We start from the raw sequence: 25,495 nt of genomic DNA on the forward strand, positions 1-25,495 counted from the left end.
TGAGCTATCCCTGGTCCTATCCCTTAGCCAAGAAAACAGACAGGATATCTGTAAAAGAGACGATAGACTTTATATGAGACTTTAAAATGGTGGACAACATGAAACACTGAACAACAGAAGAGCACAAATTATAATGGCTTCCCTAATTTTTTTTCTTACTGCAAAGGATCCTGGAAAATGCTGTCTTCTAATGACAATTGACAGGATTGTTTTCACTCAGCATCCTGAGCTAACTGTATATTCTCTTGGTATCATGATGATTTAGTTACTGTTTAAAATAGTTTAGTCTGGTATCATATTCTGATATATTTGAGTTTTGTGGTTTGCATTCATTATGATTTATTCCTTGAGCTTATGTGCTTGTCTCACCTGTTGCCTGCCTGTGAAATCAAATGACTTCGTCTTTTATCGGCCACTCTAGTGGCAGAAACTGTTTACGTTTACCTCCCCATGTGTCTTTGGTCTTCAAATTCAAATTCAAATTCAAATTTTATTTGTCACGTACACAGTCATACACAGTACGATATGTAGTGAAATGCTTGGACAACTGCTCGTGACCTAAAGAAAACAAAAAAAAAGGAAAGGCTATGAATAAGATAGGAAATAAATATGAAAAATTAAAAAGGGTAAATTTAACTAGGAAGGAATAAAATATAAATTAAGGTTAAAAATGAAATAACTGTACAACACAAATTAGAATGAAGGGTAAATTTAACTGGGAAGAATAAGATAAAATATATAAATTAAAGTTGAAAATAAAATAACTGTACAACAAAATACACAATATAGAACTATATAAGAATGTATGAAGAAATCTAAATATAAATAATATATACACAATAACAGCAGCTGTACAAGTATTAACCGGAAATGAAGAATATAGTGACCAGTGTTGTGCAAAAACAAAGTCCAGAAAGTCCAGTGTGTGTGTAAGAACTGTATGTGTGGGTCAGTACTGTGTGGTGGTGTGACTGAGAGACCGTATCGCCTGCGGGAAGAAGCTCCTCCTCAGTCTCTCTGTGTTGGTCTTCAGGGAGCGGAATCGCTTTCCTGACCTCAACAGAGAGAACAGTCCGTTGTTGGGATGGCTGAGGTCCTTCACGATCTTCCTGGCCTTGGTCCAGCACCGCCTGCTGTAGATTGAGTGCAGGTCAGGGAGCTCGGAGCGGATGGTGCGCTCAGCTGACCGCACAACCCTCTGTAGAGCTCGTCTGTCCTGCATGGTGCTGTTCCTGAACCAGGTTAAGATGTTTCCCGCCAGGATGCTCTCTATGGTGCACGAGTAAAAGTTCCTGAGCACCTTGGAGGGCAGTTGGAAGTCTCTCAAGCGTCTGAGGTGGTAGAGACGCTGTCGGGCCTTTTTCACCACGGTGTTGATGTGACAGGACCATGACAGGTCCTGCGTGATGTGAACTCCGAGGTATTTGAAGCTGTCCACTCTCTCCACTGGGCACTCGTTGATGACGGGGGTCTGGTAGTTCCTCTCCTGCTTTGTGCTGAAGTCCACTATCAGCTCCTTTGTCTTACTGACGTTTAGAAGGAGGTTGTTCCTCTGGCACCAGTTCTCCAGATTCCTAATCTCCTTCAGGTAGGCCGTCTCGTTGTTATCAGAGATCAGGCCCACCACGACGGTGTCGTCAGCAAACTTGATGATGGTGGTGGAGCTGGTAGTGGCCACACAGTCATATGTGTACAAAGAGTACAGCAGGGGGCTCAGAACACACCCCTGGGGGGCTCCAGTGCTGAGAGTGGTGGAGGCTGAGACATGTCCGCCCATCCTTACTGCCTGTGGTCTGCCAGTTAGGAAGTTGGAGATCCACTGACACATAGATGAGCTGAGTCCCAGATGCTCCAGCTTGGTGGTGAGTGTGGAGGGAATTATGGTGTTAAATGCAGAGCTGTAGTCTATGAAGAGCATTTTAACATAATTCCCCCTTCTAGTGTCCAAGTGAGTGAGTGATGTGTGGAGGAGATGAGAGATGGCATCGTCTGTGGAACGATTTGGACGGTAAGCGAACTGTAGTGGGTCCAGTGTGTCTGGTAGTGAAGAAATGATGAAGTCTCTGACCAGGCGTTCAAAGCACTTCATCACTACTGAGGTGAGGGCTACAGGGCGATAGTCATTGAGAGAAGCAGGGTGGGGTTTCTTCGGGACAGGAACAATGATGGACTCTTTGAAGCATGTGGGGATCACCGACTGAGATAGAGAGATGTTGAATATCTCAGTGAACACAGGAGCTAGCTGGTATGCGCAGTCTCTTAGGATACGACCTGGGATGCCGTCTGGTCCTGCTGCTTTCCTGGTGTTCACTCTCTTGAAGGCTCTCCTTACTTCATGCTCGGAGATGACGAGCACGTTTCCGGTGCTGGCAGCATCTTCCTGTCTGCAGCCGTTAGCGCCGCTAACACTAGCATTGTTGGAGACCTTAGCTGCAGCCTCGAAGCGAGCATAGAAAGTGTTCAGCTCGTCTGCCAGAGTCACGGCCGCGTTCGTCATACCGGTTGTTGGTGCTTTATAGTCCGTTATTGTCCTTAGTCCCCGCCACAGGCTCCTAGAGTCACTCTGTTGGAGTTGTGACTCTAGTTTCCTCCCGTAGCGCTGCTTCGCCTCTTTCACCGCCCTCCGCACGTTATATGACGCGGCTTTGTACGGGTCCATGTCCCCCGTCATGAGTCCCGTGTTGTAGGCAGCGGTGCGGGATCTCAGAGCGTCGCGGATGGTTTTATCCACCCACGGCTTCTGGTTGGGAAACGTTGTGATAGTCTTTGTCTCCACGGTATCATCCGCTAGTTTCCCGATGAATCCCACAACCGCTTCCGTAAACACGTTGACGTCATCGTCGGAGCTGTTCCTGAACATGCCCCAGTCTGCGTCATCGAGTGCGTCCTGTAACGCGGCCACCGATTGGTCCGTCCAGCGCGCGACCTTCCTCTGAACCGGAACTTCCTGTTTCAGCCTTTGTTTGTATTTTGGCATGAGGAAAATGGCGGCGTGATCAGATTTGCCAAACGGGGGGCGGGATTGTGCCTTGTAGCCGTCCTTGACCGTAGTGTAGCAGTGGTCCAGTGTCCTTTCACCTCTGGTGGGGCAGGTGATGTGTTGATAAAAGTTCGGCGCTGCGCGTTTGAGGTTGGCGCTATTAAAGTCCCCCGTCACAATAAGCGCAGCGTCCCGGTGTTGTGTCTGGTGCTGTGTGAGTGCCTCATGCAGCTCGCATAAGGCGGTGACCGTGTCCGCTTGTGGTGGAATATAAACGGCACTTACAATGACCGATGTAAATTCCCGAGGTAGATAAAATGTTTATGTTTCCTGTTTTATTTTGATAGTCTTGTGTTTTATGTCCAATGTGTTGAGTTTTGCTTCCCCTGTGGCGTCATGTTCATTTGTATCAGCTGTGTTCCCCATGTGTCTCCTCTCTGTGTATCCAGTGTGTGAGTTTCCTGTTATTCGTTGTCAGGTTATGTTCACACCATGTTTCCAAGGTTACCGTATCCTCGCCAGGTTTCATCTTCATGTTCAGGCCTTCAAGATACACCACAGCACTTCAGAGTGATATGTTGCCTCGGTCCCACAGACTCCCTCTTCTCAGAGGTCCACGTGTCAACTTCAAACAGTTATTCCACTTGAGTCTATGTCTCCTGTGAGTAGCACTGCCACCCTTTCAAACCCTAGTCTGCCAGCATAAAGACTCTAAATTCTTTCCGTGTCAGTAGCATTGGTTAAGACTGTGAACTCTTTTATCGGAGGCAAATTCAAGATGGGTTAGCAGTGGAGTTTCAGAGCTGCCTAATGAACTTTCTAGTTTAGTTACTATTAAACCATGTAGTGAATCTGAGGCAACAAGCAATAAGTCAGTGTGTCATTTTTCTACAGCTGTGTTGGACTTTGTAAAGACTTATTCGGCACCTCAGCATGTTCCTGTCCCAAGGGCGACTGCGGTCCAGCCTTTTTCTACACCTGTTCTAGTTCCCTGGGTAAAGGTGGCTAGGGCCCGGTCATTCCCTGTTCCTGCTACAAGGGTAGCAGTGAACTTTGTTTTGGATGCTTATGCTCTTGTTTTTGGACTTTAGGCTCCTATTCATTTTGTTTTCTTGTTGATCCGTCTTATACCACCCAATTCCCTGGTGGGAATGTAAGTGGCTGCCTCATTTCCCTCATTGTGCACAAAAGTGAGAGGTCTAGAGTTCAGGGTAGCTTTGACTTCTGTTAGTACAGTGCACATTTCTTCAAAGCTGAGTGAAGCTCTTCCTAGTACGTTCTTGAGACAGGTTTTCACCAACTGGACAAGATGATCCCAATATTCACCCCACCAGGCTGTTTGCTCTGCAATGAACTTCCAGGTGATGCCCCTTTTTGAGAAAAACTTCAATAACTGCAGGACTTTATTGGTCTTTTATAGCCCTTTTAAGTCTTGGTCTGCTCTCTTAAATTTTGTCGAAATAGATAACGCCTCTCAGAGCAACAAATCTCTTCAATGCTACCAAAAATGTCTCAGTTGACTGATTCCAGACCAGCTCTAAATGGAGTGCTTGGGTTGCAGGATGGGTAAATAGGGCAATGTTAGATTTTTTCACAGAACCATATGCTTTTACATAAAGCGGCCCCATCCAATATCTAATATCTCTCTCTTATTTGTACGAGAGAGAGTCGCTCTCTCCTGAGTGCATCGTGACAGTCCTGTACAAGCATTTGTGAGAATCTGTGTTTGTTTGGCAGAATCCAAGGATATTGCCTTCTGAATGTAAATTCTTACTGTTCCAACCTCCCTCCAACACTAAGCAGCTCATGTGGAGGAATGTGGATGAACATGTGGAGTGGTCTGAAGACCATCACAGACTACAAGGGAAACAGCGGCAGAGTGAGGAAGGTAACTGCTTCTCTACCCTAATAAGCTTAACACCTTCTATGCACGCTTTGATAAACATCTATCTCAAGAGCTTTTGCTGGAAGAGGACAGCTGCTGCCCTCTTCAGATTTCTCAGGCAGTCGTGTGTAAATACGTCAGGAAAATAAACACTCGGAAAGCTCCTGGACCAAGCTGCTGTCCCAAAATGTTTTAAGAGGATCACCATCACCCCTGTCCCAAAGAAAACTAATGTGAGCTGCCTAAATGACTATCGAACAGTAGCACTCACCTCCATTGCTATGAAGTGCTCTGAGCACTCCAGTTTGCCTACAGGCCTAACAGATCTACAGACGCAATAGCAAGTGGACTTCACATTGCCCTCTCCCACCTGGACCAGAAAAACACATATGTGCATATGCTGTTCATTAACTCTAGCTCCGCCTTCAACACCATCATATCATCCAGACTCGTCCTGTCTGGATGATATGACCAGTGACCTGAACATCAGCTCCTCCCTGTGCAGCTGGATCCTGGACTTCCTGACAGACATCCACACTCTCACTCAGCACAGGTGCCCCCAAGGGATGAGTGCTCACCCCCCCTGCTGTACACCCTGTTCACCCACGACTGTACAGAAACACACAGCTCCAACACCATCATATATTGCAGATGACACCACCATCATCGGCTGCATTTCTGATGGAGATGAGATGGCATACAGGGCAGAAGTGAGAGCCCTGACATCATGGTGCCGCGACAACAACCTGCTGTTCAACGTCAGCAAAACCAAGGAGCTCATCGTGGATTACAGGAGACTGCAGAGAGGAGGCCACACTCCCATCCACATCGAAGGAGCAGAGGTGGAGAGAGTCATCTGCTTCAGATTCCTGGGCATCAACATCAGCGAGGATCTGAGCTGGTCACACCATGTTGGTGTGATCACAAAAGCAGCAAGACAGCGGCTCTTCTTCCTGCGGCGCCTGAGAAGATTCGGCATGAACCCCAGAATACTAACAAACTCATACCGATGCACCATTGAGAGTCTTCTGACTGGCTGCATCACCACCTGGTATGGAAGCTGTAATGCTCAGGACCAAAGCTCTGCAGAGGGTGGTGAGATCAGACAGCGCATCACCAGGACTGAACTGCCAGCCATGCAAGGTTTCCATAGACAGCGCTGCACGAGGAAGATGCAGCGGATCCTCTGTGATCCCAGCCACAGACTTTTCACACTCCTGCTGTCCATCCAGGCAGTTTAGGAGCATCCAGACCCACAATACCAGACACAGGGATAGTTTCTACCCACAAGCCATCCGGCTTTGGAACTGCTGACATTCTGCACACATCATTACACACTCACTATAGCTACTAGACTCTACACAGTGTCACTTTAACCACTTTAAATCCTCACTGCACAAGATTTTTGCAAAAAATGTAAATACCAAACAACTGTCTTAAATTCTCTTATTATTTAATGCTTAAGTATTTTGTTGTTATTATTATTATTATTATTATTGTTGTTGTTGTTGTTGTTGTTGAGGAGCACGAGCCAAAGAATTTTACGCTGTTTATCTTTATATGACAGTAAAACTTGAAACTATTGTAGAACGACTGCTCTAATTCATAGGTTATGGATTTCATGGCACTTTATGTATCTTCTACCTATATATCTCTAGTTTCTGTGAACCAAGGGCTGTCTTTTACTTACCTAGCACTGTGAGACTGATGGTACTCCAGTGGTACCGTGGCCCAGTCTTGACTTTGCAGCTGTACTCTCCTGAGTCTGTGAGTGACAAGTCACTGATGAGCAGAGATGCGTCGCCTTTTAAGTACTCTCCAGCAAAAGCTACACGACCGCGTTGTCCTTCGTTGGGGTCAAAAACCCTTCCAGAAAAGTAGGTAATCACCTGGTAGGAGGATGTGAAACAGGTGGGTAGTAATGGTAGTGGTTTTGTAACATGTCATGCAAGATAATGCATATATAGAGGAACAACAATGTCCAGTTTATCTACAACAATGAGCAAATATATCAGAGAGAGAGTCGAACTATATGTGCTTAAGAATTTTAATATATATGTTTTTAATTATTTGAAAAAATAATTATTTAAAAATGGAAGGATGCTGATAAAACACTGCTTTGTTGAGCCTTTGCATACTACCAATGTCAAGGACCCAATGTTGCCATTTCTTTGCTTGTTCGTTTGATTGCCTGGAGTAGGGTTACACAAAAACTACCATACTGAATTTCATGAAATGTAGTGGACAGGTAGACCATGTGGAGAGGAAGAAATCCTTTTAAATGTTGGTGAGGAAGGTTCTGGAAAAATATCAGGTTTTAATGTGTTTGATTGCAGAATTTGCATCATAGAATAGCGAGCTGTTGGCTATGAACAGATCTTTGAAATGCTCTTTATTTTCTGTCTGTGCATTTAACAAGGCAATGCAAAATACATTAATTGCAACAGCTATGGATAAATGCTGTTTTCAATTTGCAAAAGGTATGCACTCTTTTGTAGTTTTTTTATGTACTACAAAATCGCTAAAATAGTTTTATATAGAAAAACGACTATAACTACAACTTAACTCATACAACCTTTGTGTGAAACTTTTCATGATGCCTAGAAAACCTGTGCAACTGAAAAAATTCGAAGTAACTTAAATATTAAAATATCAATTAAAAAATATTAATAAAAATAATATTTTACTAAAATAATAGTTTAAAAATGACTATGAGACTATGGAAGAGAACAGGTAACAGTAGGTTTGTTGTTGTCTATCCAAAATGGGCAGTGAACCTCATGCATTGAGAGACACATACCACTCTCTGCCTGTTGGTTGGCTTGAGGAGCAGCCACTCAATGTCCAGAGTGGGATGATCACCAACCCAGAAGTGATGGTGGCAGGGCAGCGTGGCATTGTCTCCAACAACCCTCTTCATCACTGTCTGGGCACATGTCATTAGCACACCCAGCAGAACTGTAGAGATACAGGCTTCTTCAAGATCATTGTTCACTGCATCAGATATCAACATAAATATAATAAATAATAAACATTCATGAATCCTAGACAGGAATGTGATTTGAAGATATAGACATTTAAAAGTGTAACAATTTAGCCAGCTTGCATACTTATGTTCTTAGTCCTTATTGTAAAATTTGAAAATGAACAAGAGTGTCTATTCAAAGAAAATAGATGCTTTAGCAGTGTAGTTTTTGACTTACATTAGATATTTTAAAACTCATGTCATTCAGAAACTGGTCAAGTTATAATGATTTGTTCAAAACTTATAATTGGATAGTCAAAGCCTTGGTTTTAATGTGAGATTTTAAGTGAGATCTGAATAACTATTCAGGCAGGTTCATTAACTCCACAAACATGGCCTCTATCAGCAGAGATGGGCAGTAACCAGAGGTGGAAAGAGTACTAAAATATTTTACTCAAGTAAAAGTACTATTACTTCGCTGAAATTTTACTCAAGTAGAAGTAAAATTACCTGTCTAAAAATGTACTCAAATAAAAGTAAAAAGTAGCTCATTTAAAATGTACTCAGAGTAAAAGTTACAGTTACTTTTCTGTCAGCAGGAGGACAGCTGCTTCTGAGTAGCGCAAAAAAAAAGACAGTGGGATATAAATCTCAAAGTAGTTCTTTTTTAGTGAAAAGAAAAACTTTACATATTAAAGAGCAGTGGCAGTTAAACTGCAAGTCTATACATGAAAATGGATAATGGTCACCAAACCAATCAACCAAACTGTCAGGTATCACAGTGTTTTCAATACAAAACCATATCATTCTTTCACATGAGAATGTGTTCTAAACTGTCAAATAAGAGTACAAGTACTGAACTGAACGGCAGCTGCTTTAAAAATGTTTTTTAATTTTTTAAACTTGGCCCTGCCCTACTGTACCTCTAGATTAAAGTTCCTTTGTATCCATCCTAGAGTGTTACTCTCTGAACTCCCTGTTAATTTTGAGCAGCAGTTGATTTTCAAAGTTAGTAGAGCTCATCCTTGCTCACTTTGCAGTGAACAGTAGTCCAGCACAGCTAAAGAGACGCTCGAAGGCAGCTGAGGCAGGCAGGCCAGTGTTAAGTTTGAGAGAACGTTTTTTGACGTCCCTAATAAGACATCAATGCATTACATAGCTACCGCTGGTAAATTATACCAATATACCTCGTGTTTTTTTTTTTTATTGGACAGTAACAGGCTAGTTAACGGGAGATTGCAAGTGCTAATTAACAAGTAACAGAAGTCAGCTGTCTTTGACTAATCTAAGGTAAGTGAGCGCTCTGTTATTCTTTTGCCTGCAGTGTGAACATATGTGGGTTAAGTAAGAAAGTAGCCGCTTCTGTCTTTAATTAAACTATTTTTTAAAATAAATTATTATTATTAATAAACAGGAAAAACGTAGGTAAACACATTTTCTTTTGGCAATTTACCAACCCAGTAAAAAAAAAAAAAGTAAGTTGCGTGGACAACAACGTGCCCGATTACAGCAAGTTTCTAGTACCAACCAACGTTATCTGTGTTCTTCACAGATGTCTTAACTTAATGTGATTAATTTGAACCCAGCCTTTTTGCTACCATAACGGTACGAGTTGTATTTAACTTACCTCTACATGCTTGCGCAGGTTTGATGTGGAATTTTTAAAAGCTGCTAACTCGGTCTCTCTGGGCAAACACAGCTTACACTGCATAATAAAGCTGTTGCCTTTCTTGCACTTAAAGCCGAAATGGTCCCTTAAATACGGCCAGGGGTTTACATCCGTTTCTTCGAGTTCAGGGTCAGCAGAATTCGACGGGGCTTCTTTTTTCACTGGATCCGTAACACCGATGTCAGACTCCATCTTTAACGTGACCTTAGCGCCAATTTGTTCTACTACCCATCATTCCCTGCAGTATTTCCAAAGCGCAATGTTTTGGGTTTTTTTTTTAATTTACTCAGTAATGGGTGTGATTGAAAACGTAGCGAACTACAATACTTTTAAAAATATATACTTAAGTAAAAGTAAAATTACAGACTTGAAAAATGACTTTAAAAAGTACAAATACACAAAAAAACTACTCAATTACAGTAACGCAAGTAAATGTAATTCGTTACTTTCCACCTCTGGCAGTAACGCGTGACAAGTAACGCGTAACTGTAATCCGATTACTTTTTTCGAGTAACGAGTAAAGTAAGGGATTACTATTGCAAAAAATGTATTTAGATTACTGTTACTTTCCCGTAAGCACGCTGCGTTACTGCGTTACTAAAACCATGATTTTTTTGAGAGAGTGTCTCATGACAGTGACGTAAGCGAGTGCGACATTCATGGCAACAGCTGTGTGCAGATCAAAAATGGATCATATATTTAGTGCGGGAGAGAGTATGACTGTGCAGCGTTTAAAGCGTGGAAGTACTGACCTTACTTTGAGTTTGATTCGATAAAAAGTGACAAAAACATTAGCGTCCGCTGCTCACTGCTTGGGATGAAAACTTCTTTTTACAGCAAAGAAACCCCTAAATGTCCAAGCAAGCACCAAATATGCTGCGGCTGGAATGTGAAATTCACAGTAGTGATGTTTCAGTCGCGAACGAAACAGCTCTCAGAGCCGACTCTTTGAAGTGAACGACGCGAGCCGTGGGTTATTTTTTCTTTCTCTCACCCTCTCTCTCGCACTTTTTTTCCGCTTCACTCTGGGGGGCGGTAGTTACACTCGCAGTAGCACAGGAACAGAGCGGGAGGGAAAGAGAGAGAAAGAGAGCCAGGGACAAAAAGAGACAACATTAGAAAGGTATAGTAATCATCCACAACTATTTTCAGTTGTGGATGATTAAGGATTCAGAACGTTTATTCATGCAGGCCTATATGACAGAGAATGTGTATCTTCTTTTTGTTTTGCATATTTTCATTTATATTTTATTGTGTTGTGGTCAGTGGCGTGTCCAGCGGGGTGGCCTGGGGGGGCACATACACCCCCCCCCCAACCAGACTGGCCACCCCAGGTGCCAATCCGAAGCTAAAACAATAAAATTCAATCAAATATCAAATGCTCGATTATGTTTTCACAGTGAAGCTCAGATATCCGAGTGTAAGTGAATGCAGCATCGGCTTCTGTACTATGAGCATCACATTAGCAAAGGAAGGAGAGCCAAGCGCGAAAGACGGCAGGGCAGAAAACAAATTTTCGGCGAAAGAAAATGAGGAGAGAATAAATGTCCTGGTAAGTAATATTAAGTTTGTTGAATTTAGTAAACTTTGGTGAAATTAGAATACCAAGGAAAAATAACACTTAATAATAATGGATTGGATTTATGTAGCGCTTTTAAAGGCACCCAAAGCGCTTTACAATGCCACTAATGCGATCTTATAAATCGTCATAAAAATAATTCAAGAATTCTATTTGATACCATCAACAGTATTGTTTCTCCTCCAACCCAGCATGCTCTGTTGCTTTCTGATGAAGATTGTAATACTTTCCTTAATTACTTTGTAAATAAGGTGATGGACTTGAAATCTAAAATTTCCTCAAGTGCCTCCCCTTATGAAGATACCCCTTGCTGTCCTGGATCATTTACCTCCTTTTCTCCAATCACACTAAATGACTTGATTATAGTTTTAGGTAAAATGAAATCCTTGTCATGCTCTGTAGATATATTACCTCCCTCTGTCCTGTCCAGGTCTATCACCAGCATTGGTCCCACATTACTATCCATCATCAACAGTTCACTGAGGCAAGGCTGTGTTCCATCTTATTTTAAACATGCTGAGGTAACCCCTCTGTTAAAAAAACAGAATCTTGATCCTAGCTCTGCTAGTAATTACCGACCTATTTCAAAATTGCCATTTGTAAGTAAATTACTTGAAAAAATTGTTGAAAATCAGTTCAGGTCTCTATTATGTAAATTACAGATTCTTGACCCTTTTCAGTCTGGCTTTCAAAAGCAGCACTCTACAGAGACCGCTCTCTTAAGAGTCTATAATGATCTATTAATGGCATCTGACGCAGGGAACTGTTCTGTGATCATTTTGCTTGATCTTAGTGCAGCCTTTGACACCATCGACCACAAAATCCTACTTAACAGGCTCAAGGTTTTGGCTGGTGTATCTGGCTCTGCCCTAGACTGGTTTTCTTCCTACTTATCAGACAGGACCTTTTCTGTTAGGACTGATAGGTTCTCCTCTAACACTGCTGCCCTGACCTGTGGTGTCCCACAGGGTTCAGTTTTAGGTCCATTACTATTTTCTTTTTATATGCTTCCTTTAGCTGGTATCATTCAATCTTTTAGCGACCTGTCTTATCATTTTTATGCTGATGACATTCAGCTCCATATGTCCTTTAAGCCTCATCAACTGGATAGGCTGTCCACCCTAGTCCAGTGCTTAACCCAGGTTTCTGATTGGCTTTCAAGCAACTACCTCGTTCTAAATACTAACAAGACCGAGACCATGATCATAGCTCCTCCTGAGCTACATTCTAAAATCAGTCAGGTTCTTGCCTCTTTCTGTCCATCTGTCAAGTCAAATATTCGAAATCTTGGAGTAATATTTGACTCTTCTCTGGGCCTCGACTCTCATGTAAAATCTTTGTCTCGTTCCTGTTTCTATCATTTAAGAAACATATCTAAACTGCGACATATGGTTTCCTCAGCTGAACTGGAAAAACTCATTCATGCATTTGTGTCATCACACTTAGATTACGGTACTGTAATTCCCTGTTTACTAGCTTGGATAAATCATCTCTCTCTCGCCTCCAGACAATACAAAACGCAGCAGCCAGACTACTAACTCACTCTACCAAGCGTGTTCACATCACTCCCATCTTATATTCTTTACATTGGCTCCCAATAGAGTTTAGAATTCGCTTTAAAATTCTTGTTTTAACATACAGAGCACTAAATGGCCAGGCTCCAGATTACTTATCCAAGCTTCTTTTAAAATACACTGCTGCTCGTCATCTCCGCTCACAGACTCAGAGTCTCTTAGTTGTTCCCCGTACACGACTGAAGACAAAAGGGGACAGAGCCTTTCAGTCTGTTGCACCAAGGCTGTGGAACAGTTTACCACTACAATTATGTTTGCTTGACTCTGTGGATTCTTTTAAAAAACAGTTAAAAACTCTTCTGTTCAAACAAGCCTTTTGTTGATCTACATATTTTATATTTTTTTACATTATTTACATTTGATCTTTTACATTGTATATAATGTCTATTGATTTTATTGTTTATTTTATTATTTTAATATTTGTGTACAGCGCTTTGTGATTGCCTGTCTGTGAAAAGCGCTTAATAAATAAAGTTTACTTACTTACTATTCATTCACTCTCACATTCACACACTGGTGGAGGGAGCTACAGGTGTAGCCACAGCTGCCCTGGGGCAGACTGACAGAAGCGAGGCTGCCATATCGCACCATCGGCCCCTCTGGCCAACACCAGTAGGCGGTAGGTGAAGTGTCTTGCCCAAGGACACAACGACCAGGACAGAGAGCCCAGGGATCGAACCGGCAACCTTCCGGTTACAGATACGCTTCCCAACCCCCTGAGCCACGGTCGCCACTTAAAGAATTATTGCAACCGTCAAATATTTCAGACAGTAGGCTACTGGGGGAAGCTAGCATAAGAGTTATGAGTTATAAGTAGGGATGGGTATCGAAAACCCACTGTTTCAATTCTTTGGAATTGTTTGCCATTTTTGCAAACGATTCCCTTATCGATTCCAGTCGCCCCGAATGACGTCACCACGTTGCTGAGCGTCATTTACCTGGCAGGAAACATGGCGCCTAAGCGGCTCAAACGCTCAAAAGTTTGGTTATACTTTATGAGAATGGATGACAACAGGGCAACTTGCAATACTTGCAAAGTAGATATTTCATTTAAGGGAGGAAACACTACGAATATGCAAAAGCATTTGCTCACAAAACACGCGATGACCTTAAATGAATGTCATGTTTTTAATTCCTCTCCGGACTCGTGAATCTCAACCCAGCAGCAGCGGTAACGTTTGCATGTCCTCTCCCGTTAATGCGGCAGGTAAATAATCAATAACAGTGCATATTATGTTAGCGCGATCTGTCTAATTACAAAACCTGCCATTACTGTGCATTTAGGTGACCATGATGAGACAGACAGAGTCTGGCTCAGATGCTGGCAGTTCTCGCTGCAGTCTACCGGTAGCGTCTCCTTTCAGGCCAGGATAGACGAATGTCACCGAGCAGTGACTAAGTTTGTGGTCAAAGGCTTGAACCCATTTGCTACAGCAGATGATTTTCAGTAAGTGAATGTGTTTAATTGTAGGCAGGGACATTACTGGATATTCTTGTGTAATTGCTACAGAATAATTTATGTTATACTTTGTTATTGCTACAGAAGAATATTTATTTTATTATTTTACATTTACAATTTTTTTCCTGGGCACCCTGTGACACCCCATTGAAGAGCCGTAGGCTGTGGATCTCTTAAGATCTCACTGTTGGGTTTGTAAGGCCATGTTACTCCTAAATTTCTATCTTGTTCAAAGAGAAGATATAAAACAAAGTTCTAAGCTATTCGAACTTAGTGTTCTCCTTTTTAAAAAGAATCGATAAAGAATCGAATCGTTAAACAGAATCAAAAATGGAATCGGAATCGTGAAAATCTTATCAATACCCATCCCTAGTTATAAGATATAATCCAAGTCGTAACATTGCTGTATGGAGCTGCAGATTTGGTTGCAGGTTAATACTGGCAGTGTCACCATGCCAGCTGATTGTATTTAATCATCAGCCAGTGTTGTTCTTTATACATCAATATTACTAAAGTTTACCATAAGGCAGCACTTACACTACACTGTGCGGTCTAGCTAATTTCTCTCATTACTTATCCTATCTTCCAGCTCCATGTTATGAATAGAGTGTAAATCACCCCATGAAACGGCTGTGCCATGTTCAATGCAGGGATGCGCAGTTCTGGTTCTCAAGGCTCCTGTCCTCCCGGTTTCAGATGTTTCCATACTTCAACACAGCTGATATAAAGAATCATTTACAGACTTGTGCACAGATTATCTTCTTTTTTAATAGGCAAATAAAGTTTTGCATTGCCATTGGCTAATTTGCCAATTGTATGTTAAAAATGTTCATATTTTAATATTCAAAAATGTTTTTGCCCAAAACATATGTGCACTATATGTCAGTAAAAATACTATGAAAACATTGCTGTCCTTGAATGCTTAATAAACACTGACAAAGCACTGATTGTATCTCTTGTACTTCATCAACGCAGTATCTAAAAACTTTGCACCGTAGTGGTTAAAATCTCATTCTAATAAGAGTTAAAAGCGCATTCGGTTATTAGGTTTACAGGGTTATTGAATTATGGTTAATGATTGGTAGAATTTTTTTTAACACTATCTGCCAATTACATCTGCCACCCTTCTCCAAATCTGTGCCCCTACCTGCCCCCCCCCCCCAACAAAAATTTTCTAGACACGCCACTGGTTGTGGTTTGCAGTGTTTTGTGTAGTTTCACTTTAAAATTTTTTCCAAGGAAAAAGCTGAAAATGTAAATAGTTAAAAGTTGAAATGTAAATAGTTGGGTTTTGAATTTTATAATTTGTTTATTACATTTTATGTGGAGTGAATAAATAAAAGTATATTTACGGTGGCCACTAGAGACAAAGCGCGGACAAACTCCAAAACACGTACAAACTCTGAAGCACATACAAACTCTAAAAAACATGCAAATTTGAAAACACATAAAAATTCCGAAGCCATGTAACGTCTTAAGAACAAGTGTTAAAATTTTTAAATCAATTCGAAAGCTGACTGGTAGCCAATGTAATGATGCAAGTACGGGAGATATGTGATCCAGTTTGCATGTCCCAGTACAGTTTAAAATGGTAAAAGATACAATATCAAAGTTAGCCACACTTTTTTAATTTGAGCTTGTGGCGGAGGGGTGTGTGTGGTCTATGGCTCCGCTGCAGGGGAGGGGTGGTGCAGCAGTGCAGGGGAGGTTGGTAGGGCAGCTGCACTTTATTTCATGCTCTCCCCTTCTTCAGTGATGTTGGGACCTGGAGAGGATGCGTGGTGCCAGCTGGAAAGTTGCTCAGCTGAAGACTGAACGTCAACAATTGAGACAATGCCTCGCTTAACTGTTCCAAAATATTAAACTCTTTTTGAATTCAAACATGTCATGTGCAGCAATGTTAAAAAGAAGGATCATGGTCTGAACGCTTTGTTGTGCCAAACACATTTGCTTTACCAACAAGAGCTCTATAAGCTCTCTGCAGGTTCCTCTTGTTAGATAATTTTATTATTTTTATATTTAGTGTAACAATGCCAGAGCTGACAGGCAGAAGAAAAGGAGTCTTTAATGAAGAACACTGTGTAATTTGTTGATAATAAAAGACGTAACAATGTCAGTGGAAGACAAAATCACTAACCCTTTGAGGGCTGGATTAAAAAAAGTTGAAAACTGTTACTGAAGGAGTTACTCATAACTGTTCTAGCCACATCTCAGTCTGATAAGATGGAAATGCAGCCGGTTGAATTAAAGGTCATATTTATGACAGTATCAATGCATAGTAGTGATGTTGCCATCACAGCCTTGAGGATGTTGTTGTGATTTGGCGCGATATAAATAAAATTGAATTGAGTTCAATTGAATTGAACAGTTTTAGTCCTGTCAGTATGGTGAAATAGTATGCCTGCACATCCAAATATGTCTTCCTTTTAAAATAATGCAAAACAGCTGAATCGCTTGACATCAGTGTCGCTCTTGGGAGCTTGCAGCCTGCCAGTAAATGTGCAGTGATGAGTAAAAGTCATTGGTGTGTTTACAATATGGTCTTACGGTCAGTACCTGCGGGTAGCAATGACTGGGCATGGATCTTGACTGCTGCAGAGTTTGAAGTTATTTGTTAATCAGTTAATGGTAATTCAGTTTTCTTGAGAGACTCAATTATATTTGAGTTTTTCCCCCTTGTTTCTTTTGTCTGTTTCAGGGATTTCCTTCCTCCTCCCTTCATTTCTTTTGCTGCTTGTTCAAGGACAAAGTTCTTTTTTCAAGCTCCTTTAAGTCTTCATATAAGTTGGTGGTATGGCCACAGTAGAGAAACATGCATCATGTTTGCAGTGTTTCATTTAGAGTACTTCAACACGATGCTCTGCTTTCTGACTCACTACAGTGTGTTACTGCTCAGTAAGGCTCAGTCACATGAGTGCAGGACAACCAATCACAGCAGATTATGGAAGAGGGGGTGGAGCAACGTGAGCCTGCTTGAGAAGAATGGTGTTTGCAAAGACGTCTCATTTTGGATGAGCGGCAACAATGTACTGAACCTAGAGGAGAGAAAGTATCTTTCCTATTGTCCTATTGCAGGGGTCGGCCGCATGCGGCTCTTTAGTCCTTGTACTGCGGCTCCGCGTGGTTTGGGAAAATAAATTAGAAGTATTTAGCTGAAGTGTATTTTATTTATGTTAGTTCTTTTTTAACTTGTAGTTCTAAATTGGAAGATTATTGTGATATTGAAATATAAAAATAAAATTATATTTTATTATTTTTTTCTTCGCTCAAAATAAGCGTCACACTAGCGTAAGCCGGTGTACCCCCCGAAACGCCGTGCAGACTTTCAACCCCAGGTAGGCCAATTATTGATCTTCGGATCCACATTATGTCAGCAGCTCCACCGCGAACTATGTTAAAAACAAACACCGCTCACGCCTCACAGAGGACAGCTTACAGTCCTGCGTAAAGATGAAGTGACTTCTTACAGCCCCAATTTGCAGAGGTTCAGCAGCAGAAGTCCTATTGTAAACATATCACGGCAGACCCGACGATGTTTGCATGAACACGCTTTTCAGCATCTCTTTATCGACCGCTTTTCACACACGGTTGCTGTACGCATACAGCTGGCTGTAGCTTTTCAGCTCACAGCCCGACACACACCAACAACAATACAACAGAGCACAGACGTTAAGGCGGTGAGGCTTGATTGGGGGTGCCGCTCAGGTGCGTCCGCCTCCCCTGCAGCGGCGCTGCAGACGATGCCCCGCCACACACATTAACCAGTTAAAATACATATTTAGGCAGAATTTTGCAAATATCTATTTTTCATTTTTTAGCAGCATAGTGCTTTTTTTCCAATTATTTTTTAAAAGTCAGTTCAAGGCTCCAAAAGTCCAAAAGCGATATAAGGGGGGTGGCTCACAACAGTTTTTGTTTCCTTTTGTTATATTTCTTTAAGAGTTCAAAATGTGTTAATTACATAAATAAAATGTAATTTTCTCTGTAGCACTTCATGGATTTCATAAGCAACACACCTTAGTTGTTCACACAAAGCATAAAGGTAAAAAACAATATATACAGTGTTATCTTCATTTTAGATGTCAAAAAATATTTGCAGCTCCCAGTGTTTTCTTTTGCATGGAAACTGGGTCCAAATGGCTCTTTGGGTCTTAAAGGTTGCTGACCCCTGTCCTATTGTCTCAATGTTATTGATATTTGGATGGACACACCGACCCTCACCTCAGATTCTGACAGTTAGTATGAGTTGAGGGTGCTGATTCGTTTAAACTAATATAATCATATTGCTGTAAGCAGGTTTCTGTAAGGCAGACTAAATCAATATGTTGATCAGCTACTTAATCATTTACTAACAGGGACTTTAGAGAGAGAGACCTAATGTTTAATCATACACGTTTAACTTTTTTACTCTTTGGTTCAGTTGACAGTGTTTGTTAAGTATGTGTATTAATTATTCTGTCTGTGACTTTTTCATAATTAATGTCTTATTTGCTGATTTTTGGTCTGGGTTTGGTGGTCTGGGAGCAGAGAGGTCTCTGTGGGGGTGGGGTCATGCTTTCCTGGGTTTAATAACTTTGGCCAGATTTGTAAAAATGAGAGCTGCTACTTCCAAAGTGGGACGGACCAGGTTTCCCCCAGAAGGTCCCACCTCCCACCATTTCCTCTTTTCTTTCTCTTGCCTGTCCTGCCTTGGACGTCGTCATACCATACCACATATAATGTAAAATCTGAAATAAATAAACAGCTAACAGATTCACAGGAACAAGAAGAGCCTATAGAGATTCTATATAGCTATCATAAGTGCCAGACAGGGCAAGAAAAAAACAGACAGCGATTTAAGATGAATACAGTATGCTAAACATGGTAAACATGTTCTAATGACCTTTGACTTCTGGCATCACTGCCGATGGGAAATATGAGTAACAGTTTCAGGGCTTCTTTAGTGCCGCCTGCTCTGGCCCATGGAAGGCAATAAACAATGCTCGGTCATGTGTCTAGCATTATGCTTCTCACGATACAGTTGCCATGTTTTTTCTTGGTGTGTTGCTGTGTGGGGAAAATCCATTTAAAGTGTGCAGAGGCTGGTGGTGTACAAGGGTCTTCTATTTAGGGCTATGCTTCCTGCTCATAGTCACCCAGCTGGACTGATTTTCAACATCATTTGCTGGATAATACAGCTAATAGTGGCTAAGCTACCTTCACTCACTCTGACTACAGCAGCCTGGTGGAGGCCAGGGCCAATGGTGTGGAGCTGGTTCTCTAATTCATTCATCCTGGTACCCAGAGCTGCAAACTGGCTAAATTTCTTACAAGTATCGTTATTATTAAAGGAGGCGGTGGATTAGCTAAACTTTAGTGATGGGATTTCCGACTCTTTTTAGGGTTAGAACCGGCTCTTTCGGCTCGGCTCTTTCGGCTCCCAACCGGCTCTTCAGGTTGTTTTGTTGCTTTAATTAATTTATTATTTACAACAATATAAAATTCTGCACAAAAGGAATTAGTAATGTAAAAAAAAAAACAATGTGGTTTTATTTACATATGTTTATATATAAATATATACAGTGGCCCGTAGAGACAAAGGACATACAAACTCCAAAACACATTTCTAGCGTTAACTGAACTTCAAAAACAGCTACCTAGATCACTTAAATTACACAATTGAAAGCATATGTGTATTGTTTGTGTATTTATACACAAGCACTCATGTATATTCAAATAATTTAAAAAAATGTTCATTTACCTGTTACTACCACACACCAAATCCGGTCGTTGGTACTTCCTGGCTTGTGTAGCCACTAGGTAACAAAGCTCAACACTGCCCCCTAGCATCCTGGAGCACTTCTGTTGTGTTTTGTATGTGTTTTGGAGTTTTTACGTGTTTTGAAGTTTGTATGTGCTTTGTCTCTAGGGGCCACCGTAAATACAGGGAGTGCAGAATTATTAGGCAAATGAGTATTTTGTCCACATCATCCTCTTCATGCATGTTGTCTTACTCCAAGCTGTATAGGCTCGAAAGCCTACTACCAATTAAGCATATTAGGTGATGTGCATCTCTGTAATGAGAAGGGGTGTGGTCTAATGACATCAACACCCTATATCAGGTGTGCATAATTATTAGGCAACGTCCTTTCCTTTGGCAAAATGGGTCAAAAGAAGGACTTGACAGGCTCAGAAAAGTCAAAAATAGTGAGATATCTTGCAGAGGGATGCAGCAGTCTCAAAATTGCAAAGCGTCTGAAGCGTGATCATCGAACAATCAAGCGTTTCATTCAAAATAGTCAACAGGGTCGCAAGAAGCGTGTGGAAAAAACAAGGCGCAAAATAACTGCCCATGAACTGAGAAAAGTCAAGCGTGCAGCTGCCAAGATGCCACTTGCCACCAGTTTGGCCATATTTCAGAGCTGCAACATCACTGGAGTGCCCAAAAGCACAAGGTGTGCAATACTCAGAGACATGGCCAAGGTAAGAAAGGCTGAAAGACGACCACCACTGAACAAGACACACAAGCTGAAACGTCAAGACTGGGCCAAGAAACATCTCAAGACTGATTTTTCTAAGGTTTTATGGACTGATGAAATGAGAGTGAGTCTTGATGGGCCAGATGGATGGGCCCGTGGCTGGATTGGTAAAGGGCAGAGAGCTCCAGTCCGACTCAGACGCCAGCAAGGTGGAGGTGGAGTACTGGTTTGGGCTGGTATCATCAAAGATGAGCTTGTGGGGCCTTTTCAGGTTGAGGATGGAGTCAAGCTCAACTCCCAGTCCTACTGCCAGTTTCTGGAAGACACCTTCTTCAAGCAGTGGTACAGGAAGAAGTCTGCATCCTTCAAGAAAAACATGATTTTCATGCAGGACAATGCTCCATCACACGCGTCCAAGTACTCCACAGCGTGGCTGGCAAGAAAGGGTATAAAAGAAGAAAAACTAATGACATGGCCTCCTTGTTCACCTGATCTGAACCCCATTGAGAACCTGTGGTCCATCATCAAATGTGAGATTTACAAGGAGGGAAAACAGTACACCTCTCTGAACAGTGTCTGGGAGGCTGTGGTTGCTGCTGCACGCAATGTTGATGGTGAACAGATCAAAACACTGACAGAATCCATGGATGGCAGGCTTTTGAGTGTCCTTGCAAAGAAAGGTGGCTATATTGGTCGCTGATTTGTTTTTGTTTTGTTTTTGAATGTCAGAAATGTATATTTGTGAATGTGGAGATGTTATATTGGTTTCACTGGTAAAAATAAATAATTGAAATGGGTATATATTTGTTTTTTGTTAAGTTGCCTAATAATTATGCACAGTAATAGTCACCTGCACACACAGATATCCCCCTAAAATAGCTAAAACTAAAAACAAACTAAAAACTACTTCCAAAAACATTCAGCTTTGATATTAATGAGTTTTTTGGGTTCACTGAGAACATGGTTGTTGTTCAATAATAAAATTATTCCTCAAAAATACAACTTACCTAATAATTCTGCACTCCCTGTATACTTTTATTTATTCACTCCACATAAAATGTAATAAATAAATCATATAATACAAAAACCAACTATTCACATTTCAACTTTTAACTATTTAAATTTTCAGCTTTTTCCTTTTAAACAAATTTAAAGTGAAACAACACAAAACACTGCAAACCACAACACAATTAAATATAAATATGAAAAAATATGAAAACAAAAAGAAGATGCACATTCTCTGTCATATGGACCTGCATGAATAAATTTTCTGAATCCTTTATCATCTGCAACTGAAAATAGTTGTGGATGATTACTATACCTTTCTGTCACAGGGCAGCCCTTAGCGGCTGGAAACACAGTGAGACAGACCAAGGCAAGTGTAGTGGAACAAAGTATTTATTTGCTATATGGCTCTCCTTACAACAATTAACTTGTCGAGCTTCTTCACAGCACAAAAAAAATCCACCTCTAATGACAACTGGCAGCCTTAAATATGTTCAGCTGTCACAGACTAAACCATTATTCCACTCTCAGGTAAATTCTTAAATCCCAACCTTCCACCACAGTATACAATATATCAATAAGAATAAATAGAATAGAATAGAATAGAATTCAACTTTATTGTCATTGCACATGCACAGGTACAGGGCAACGAAATGCAGTTTGCATCCATCCAGAAGTGCTTTAGTGATATAGATATATTACAATATATATTAGCAATAATATAGATATGTGAGTATAATACAGAAATGGGTCTATTATGGAATGTTATAATGTACACGGTATGAAGTATGTTGTGAATATTCTATAACTATAAGTATGTACAGGCTGTAGTGAGTACAAGCTATGTACAGGATATGAACAGGATATAAATATGAAAAACTATACAGAATATGAAATAAATAACTTTACAGAATCTGAGATATACAGCTATACAGAAATGGGAACTATGCAAGTTGTAAACAGTTGTAGGATTAAAGATTACCGAATGTACAGAATGATTATTTACACAGAGCTATACAGTAGTGCAGTTAAGATAAGTGAGGGTGTAGATAGTTTCTACAGAGGCTATATAAAGTGCTAGTGGTTGTGAGTGGTGGTTCAGTCCATGTTATTATTGTGTGTTTGAGGGTACAGTTGTGAAAATAAATACATTTTCACATTTACATATTAATAAATACTTCACACTTTAATGTTACACCAAACCCAATATTATAAAAACCCAGAAACCCAAGCACAACAAGATTCACCACACTCTCTTTACCAATGGTCTCTCCCGGAACCTTTAAATGGTGTCTGGACCCCCAGGGAAACATTTGCCCAAACACCTTGAAGAGGACACAGGCAAGAAAGGTGAGTAATCATTAACTTACAAACACTTATTTGCAACACTTTTCCCTAGATTTCACACACACATTTGCATTAGTTTTCCTTATTGGTAAACCTTAATCACAATCTCAATCACCATTCTTCTCTCCTGACAGACAACCACCACATTCCTTGACGAGGAGCAGCTGTGCAGGATCTGAAATAAGGCTACCAACTGATTTTAAAATTCCCAATAAATAGACAATAAATATTTAAACTGCTTGTGTGCAAATCCATGCTTAAAGTGCAATGCTCATAAAGTGCTTGATAAGGTGCTTTTAATAAAGTGAACAGTGTGCTCCAAAGTGCTATACATATAATATACATAAATGCAGTAAGGGAGTCCTCTTCCTTACATTTCCTCCTCCCTCTCTTAAGCGCGAAGTGCTTCAGTCCTCTGTCATCCTAGATAAACAATCAGCAACCACATTTGACTTCCCCGGCCTATACTGGACCGTAAAGTCATAAGGCTGCAGAGACAGGTACCATCCTGCAATGCGGGCATTCGCATCCCTCATGCGGTTCAACCACTGGAGGGCACGATGATCAGTCTCCAGAGTGAAGTGACGTCCCAGAAGATAATACCTCAAGGCCTCAATAGCCCATTTCATGGCCAAGCACTCTTTCTCCACCGTCGAATACCTCGTCTCCCTGTCGAGTAGTTTCCGACTCAGAAACACCACAGGCCTTCTTTCACCATCCACTTCTTGCTGAAGGACAGCACCAAGGCCAACTCCCGAAGCATCAGATTGCAAGATGAATGGCTTGTTGAAGTCTGGACTGTGTAGAACTGGATGTGTGGAAACTGCTTCCTTGAGGTCTCTGAATGCTCGCTCACAGTCTTCCGTCCAACGCACTTTGTTAGGGGCTGAGCCTTTTGTGAGGTTATTAAGTACAGTGGATCGCTCTGCAAAAGAAGGTATGAATTTCCGGTACCAGCCTACTAGACCCAGAAAACCTCTCACCTTCCTTTTTGTTGTCGGAACTGGGAAGGACTGAATTGCTTCAATCTTTCCAACCTGCGGCTTTATCTTCCCAGAGCCAACTACAAAGCCCAAGTACTCCACTTCTCTCTTGGCTATGGAGCACTTCTTGGGATTGATAGTCAGTCCAGCCATTCTGATGGAGTGTAGCACCTTCTGTAGGTGAATGACATGCTCTTCCCAGGACTGGCTGTACACCACCACGTCATCCAGATATGCTGCAGAGAATGCTGACACATCTCTCAGTACATGGTCCATTAATCGTTGGAATGTCGCTGGTGCACCTTGAAGCCCAAATGGCATGACTTTAAATTGGTACATACCAAAAGGAGTTTTGAAGGCTGTCAGCTCTCTCGCTTCTGGCGCCAAAGCCACTTGCCAGTATCCTTTACACAGATCGAGTGTTGTAATGTACCTTGCTGATCCAACTCTCTCCAGCAGGTCATCCACCCTGGGCATTGGGTAGGGATCAAACTTGGATACTGCATTCAAATATCTGAAATCAATACAGAATCTCAGGGTGTCATCTTTCTTTGGTACCAAAACAATCGGGCTGCACCACTCACTACTTGACACCTCAATGATTCCCAGGTCCAACATCAGTTTTATTTCTTTCTGCAGCACTGGCACCAACCGTTCAGGAATTCTGTAACTCTTTTGTCAAACGGGTGCATCCTCCTTCACCCGTATCTTGTGCTGAACCAGTGATGTGAAGCCTGGTGTTTCTCGAAAGAGCTGTGGGTCCACGAGTGGTTTTATATCAGCCTGCTCAGTAGGAGACAAATGAGAAAGGTCAACTGAAGCACAAACTTGAATGTTAGTTGGAAAGAACTTCTCAGTCACCTCCTCATCCTTAACTGAACGCACCAGTAACTGATAGACCGGCTCTTGTCGGCTGTGGAATTCTTTCAACAAGTTCACGTGAAATGTCTGATATTTTTTAACTCTTTCTGGCATATTCAGCTCATAAGTGACTTTACTCACTTGTCTGACGATCTCGTATGGTCCATGCCATTTTGTCAGCAACTTGTTATCGCTGGTGGGAAGCAATAACAGTACTTTCTGACCTGGAAGGAAGACCCTATCCCTGGCCTTCTGATCATACCAAGTCTTTTGATGTTTTTGTGCAGCTTTGATGTTGTCTTGCATCAATGATGCCATTTTCTCCAACCTCTCTCTCATGGTGATGACGTAGGCTGCGATGTTTTCACCCTCTGCTTTGGATTCCTCCCAGCAGTCCTTAAGCAGATCCAGGGGGCCTCTCACTTGGCGACCGTATAAAAGTTCAAAAGGCGAGAAGCCAGTGGAAACCTGCGGGACCTCCCGGTAGGCGAACAGAAGGTATGGCAGCCATTGATCCCAGTCAGCACCTGTGTCAGAGACAAACTTGCGCAGCATACTTTTGAGAGTCTGGTTGTATCTCTCCACTAGCCCGTCCGTTTGGGGGTGATACGGGGTGGTCTTAAGTCCCTTTATCCCTAACAGCTTATAAACCTGCTGCAACAACTTTGATAGAAAGTTCGTTCCACAATCCGTCAGAATTTCTCTTGGTATGCCTACCCTAGAGAAAAGC

The 25,495-nt window shown here is 41.6% G+C and overlaps 1 protein-coding gene across 3 annotated transcripts in view; it reads right to left on the reverse strand.

Annotated features, from left to right (window-relative positions):
• The window catches only part of LOC120734749 (CXADR-like membrane protein), a 109,536-nt gene that overhangs the window by 29,573 nt on the left and 54,468 nt on the right, over nt 1-25,495 (reverse strand). For 2 of the 3 annotated variants that reach the window (XM_040033712.1, XM_040033709.1), the window contains exons 1-2: nt 7,666-8,666; nt 6,556-6,754 (exon numbers count right to left, since the gene is read on the reverse strand). In XM_040033712.1, coding sequence (XP_039889646.1) covers nt 6,556-6,754; nt 7,666-7,878 — 412 coding nt within the window. In that variant the 5' untranslated portion in view covers nt 7,879-8,666. Of the gene's footprint in view, nt 1-6,555; nt 6,755-7,665; nt 8,667-25,495 lie in introns of those variants that run through there. The other variant, XM_040033711.1, reaches the window with a different exon arrangement.

Source organism: Simochromis diagramma, unplaced genomic scaffold (genome assembly GCF_900408965.1).
Source record: "Simochromis diagramma unplaced genomic scaffold, fSimDia1.1 OVJJ01000721.1, whole genome shotgun sequence".
Lineage (NCBI taxonomy): Eukaryota > Metazoa > Chordata > Actinopteri > Cichliformes > Cichlidae > Simochromis > Simochromis diagramma.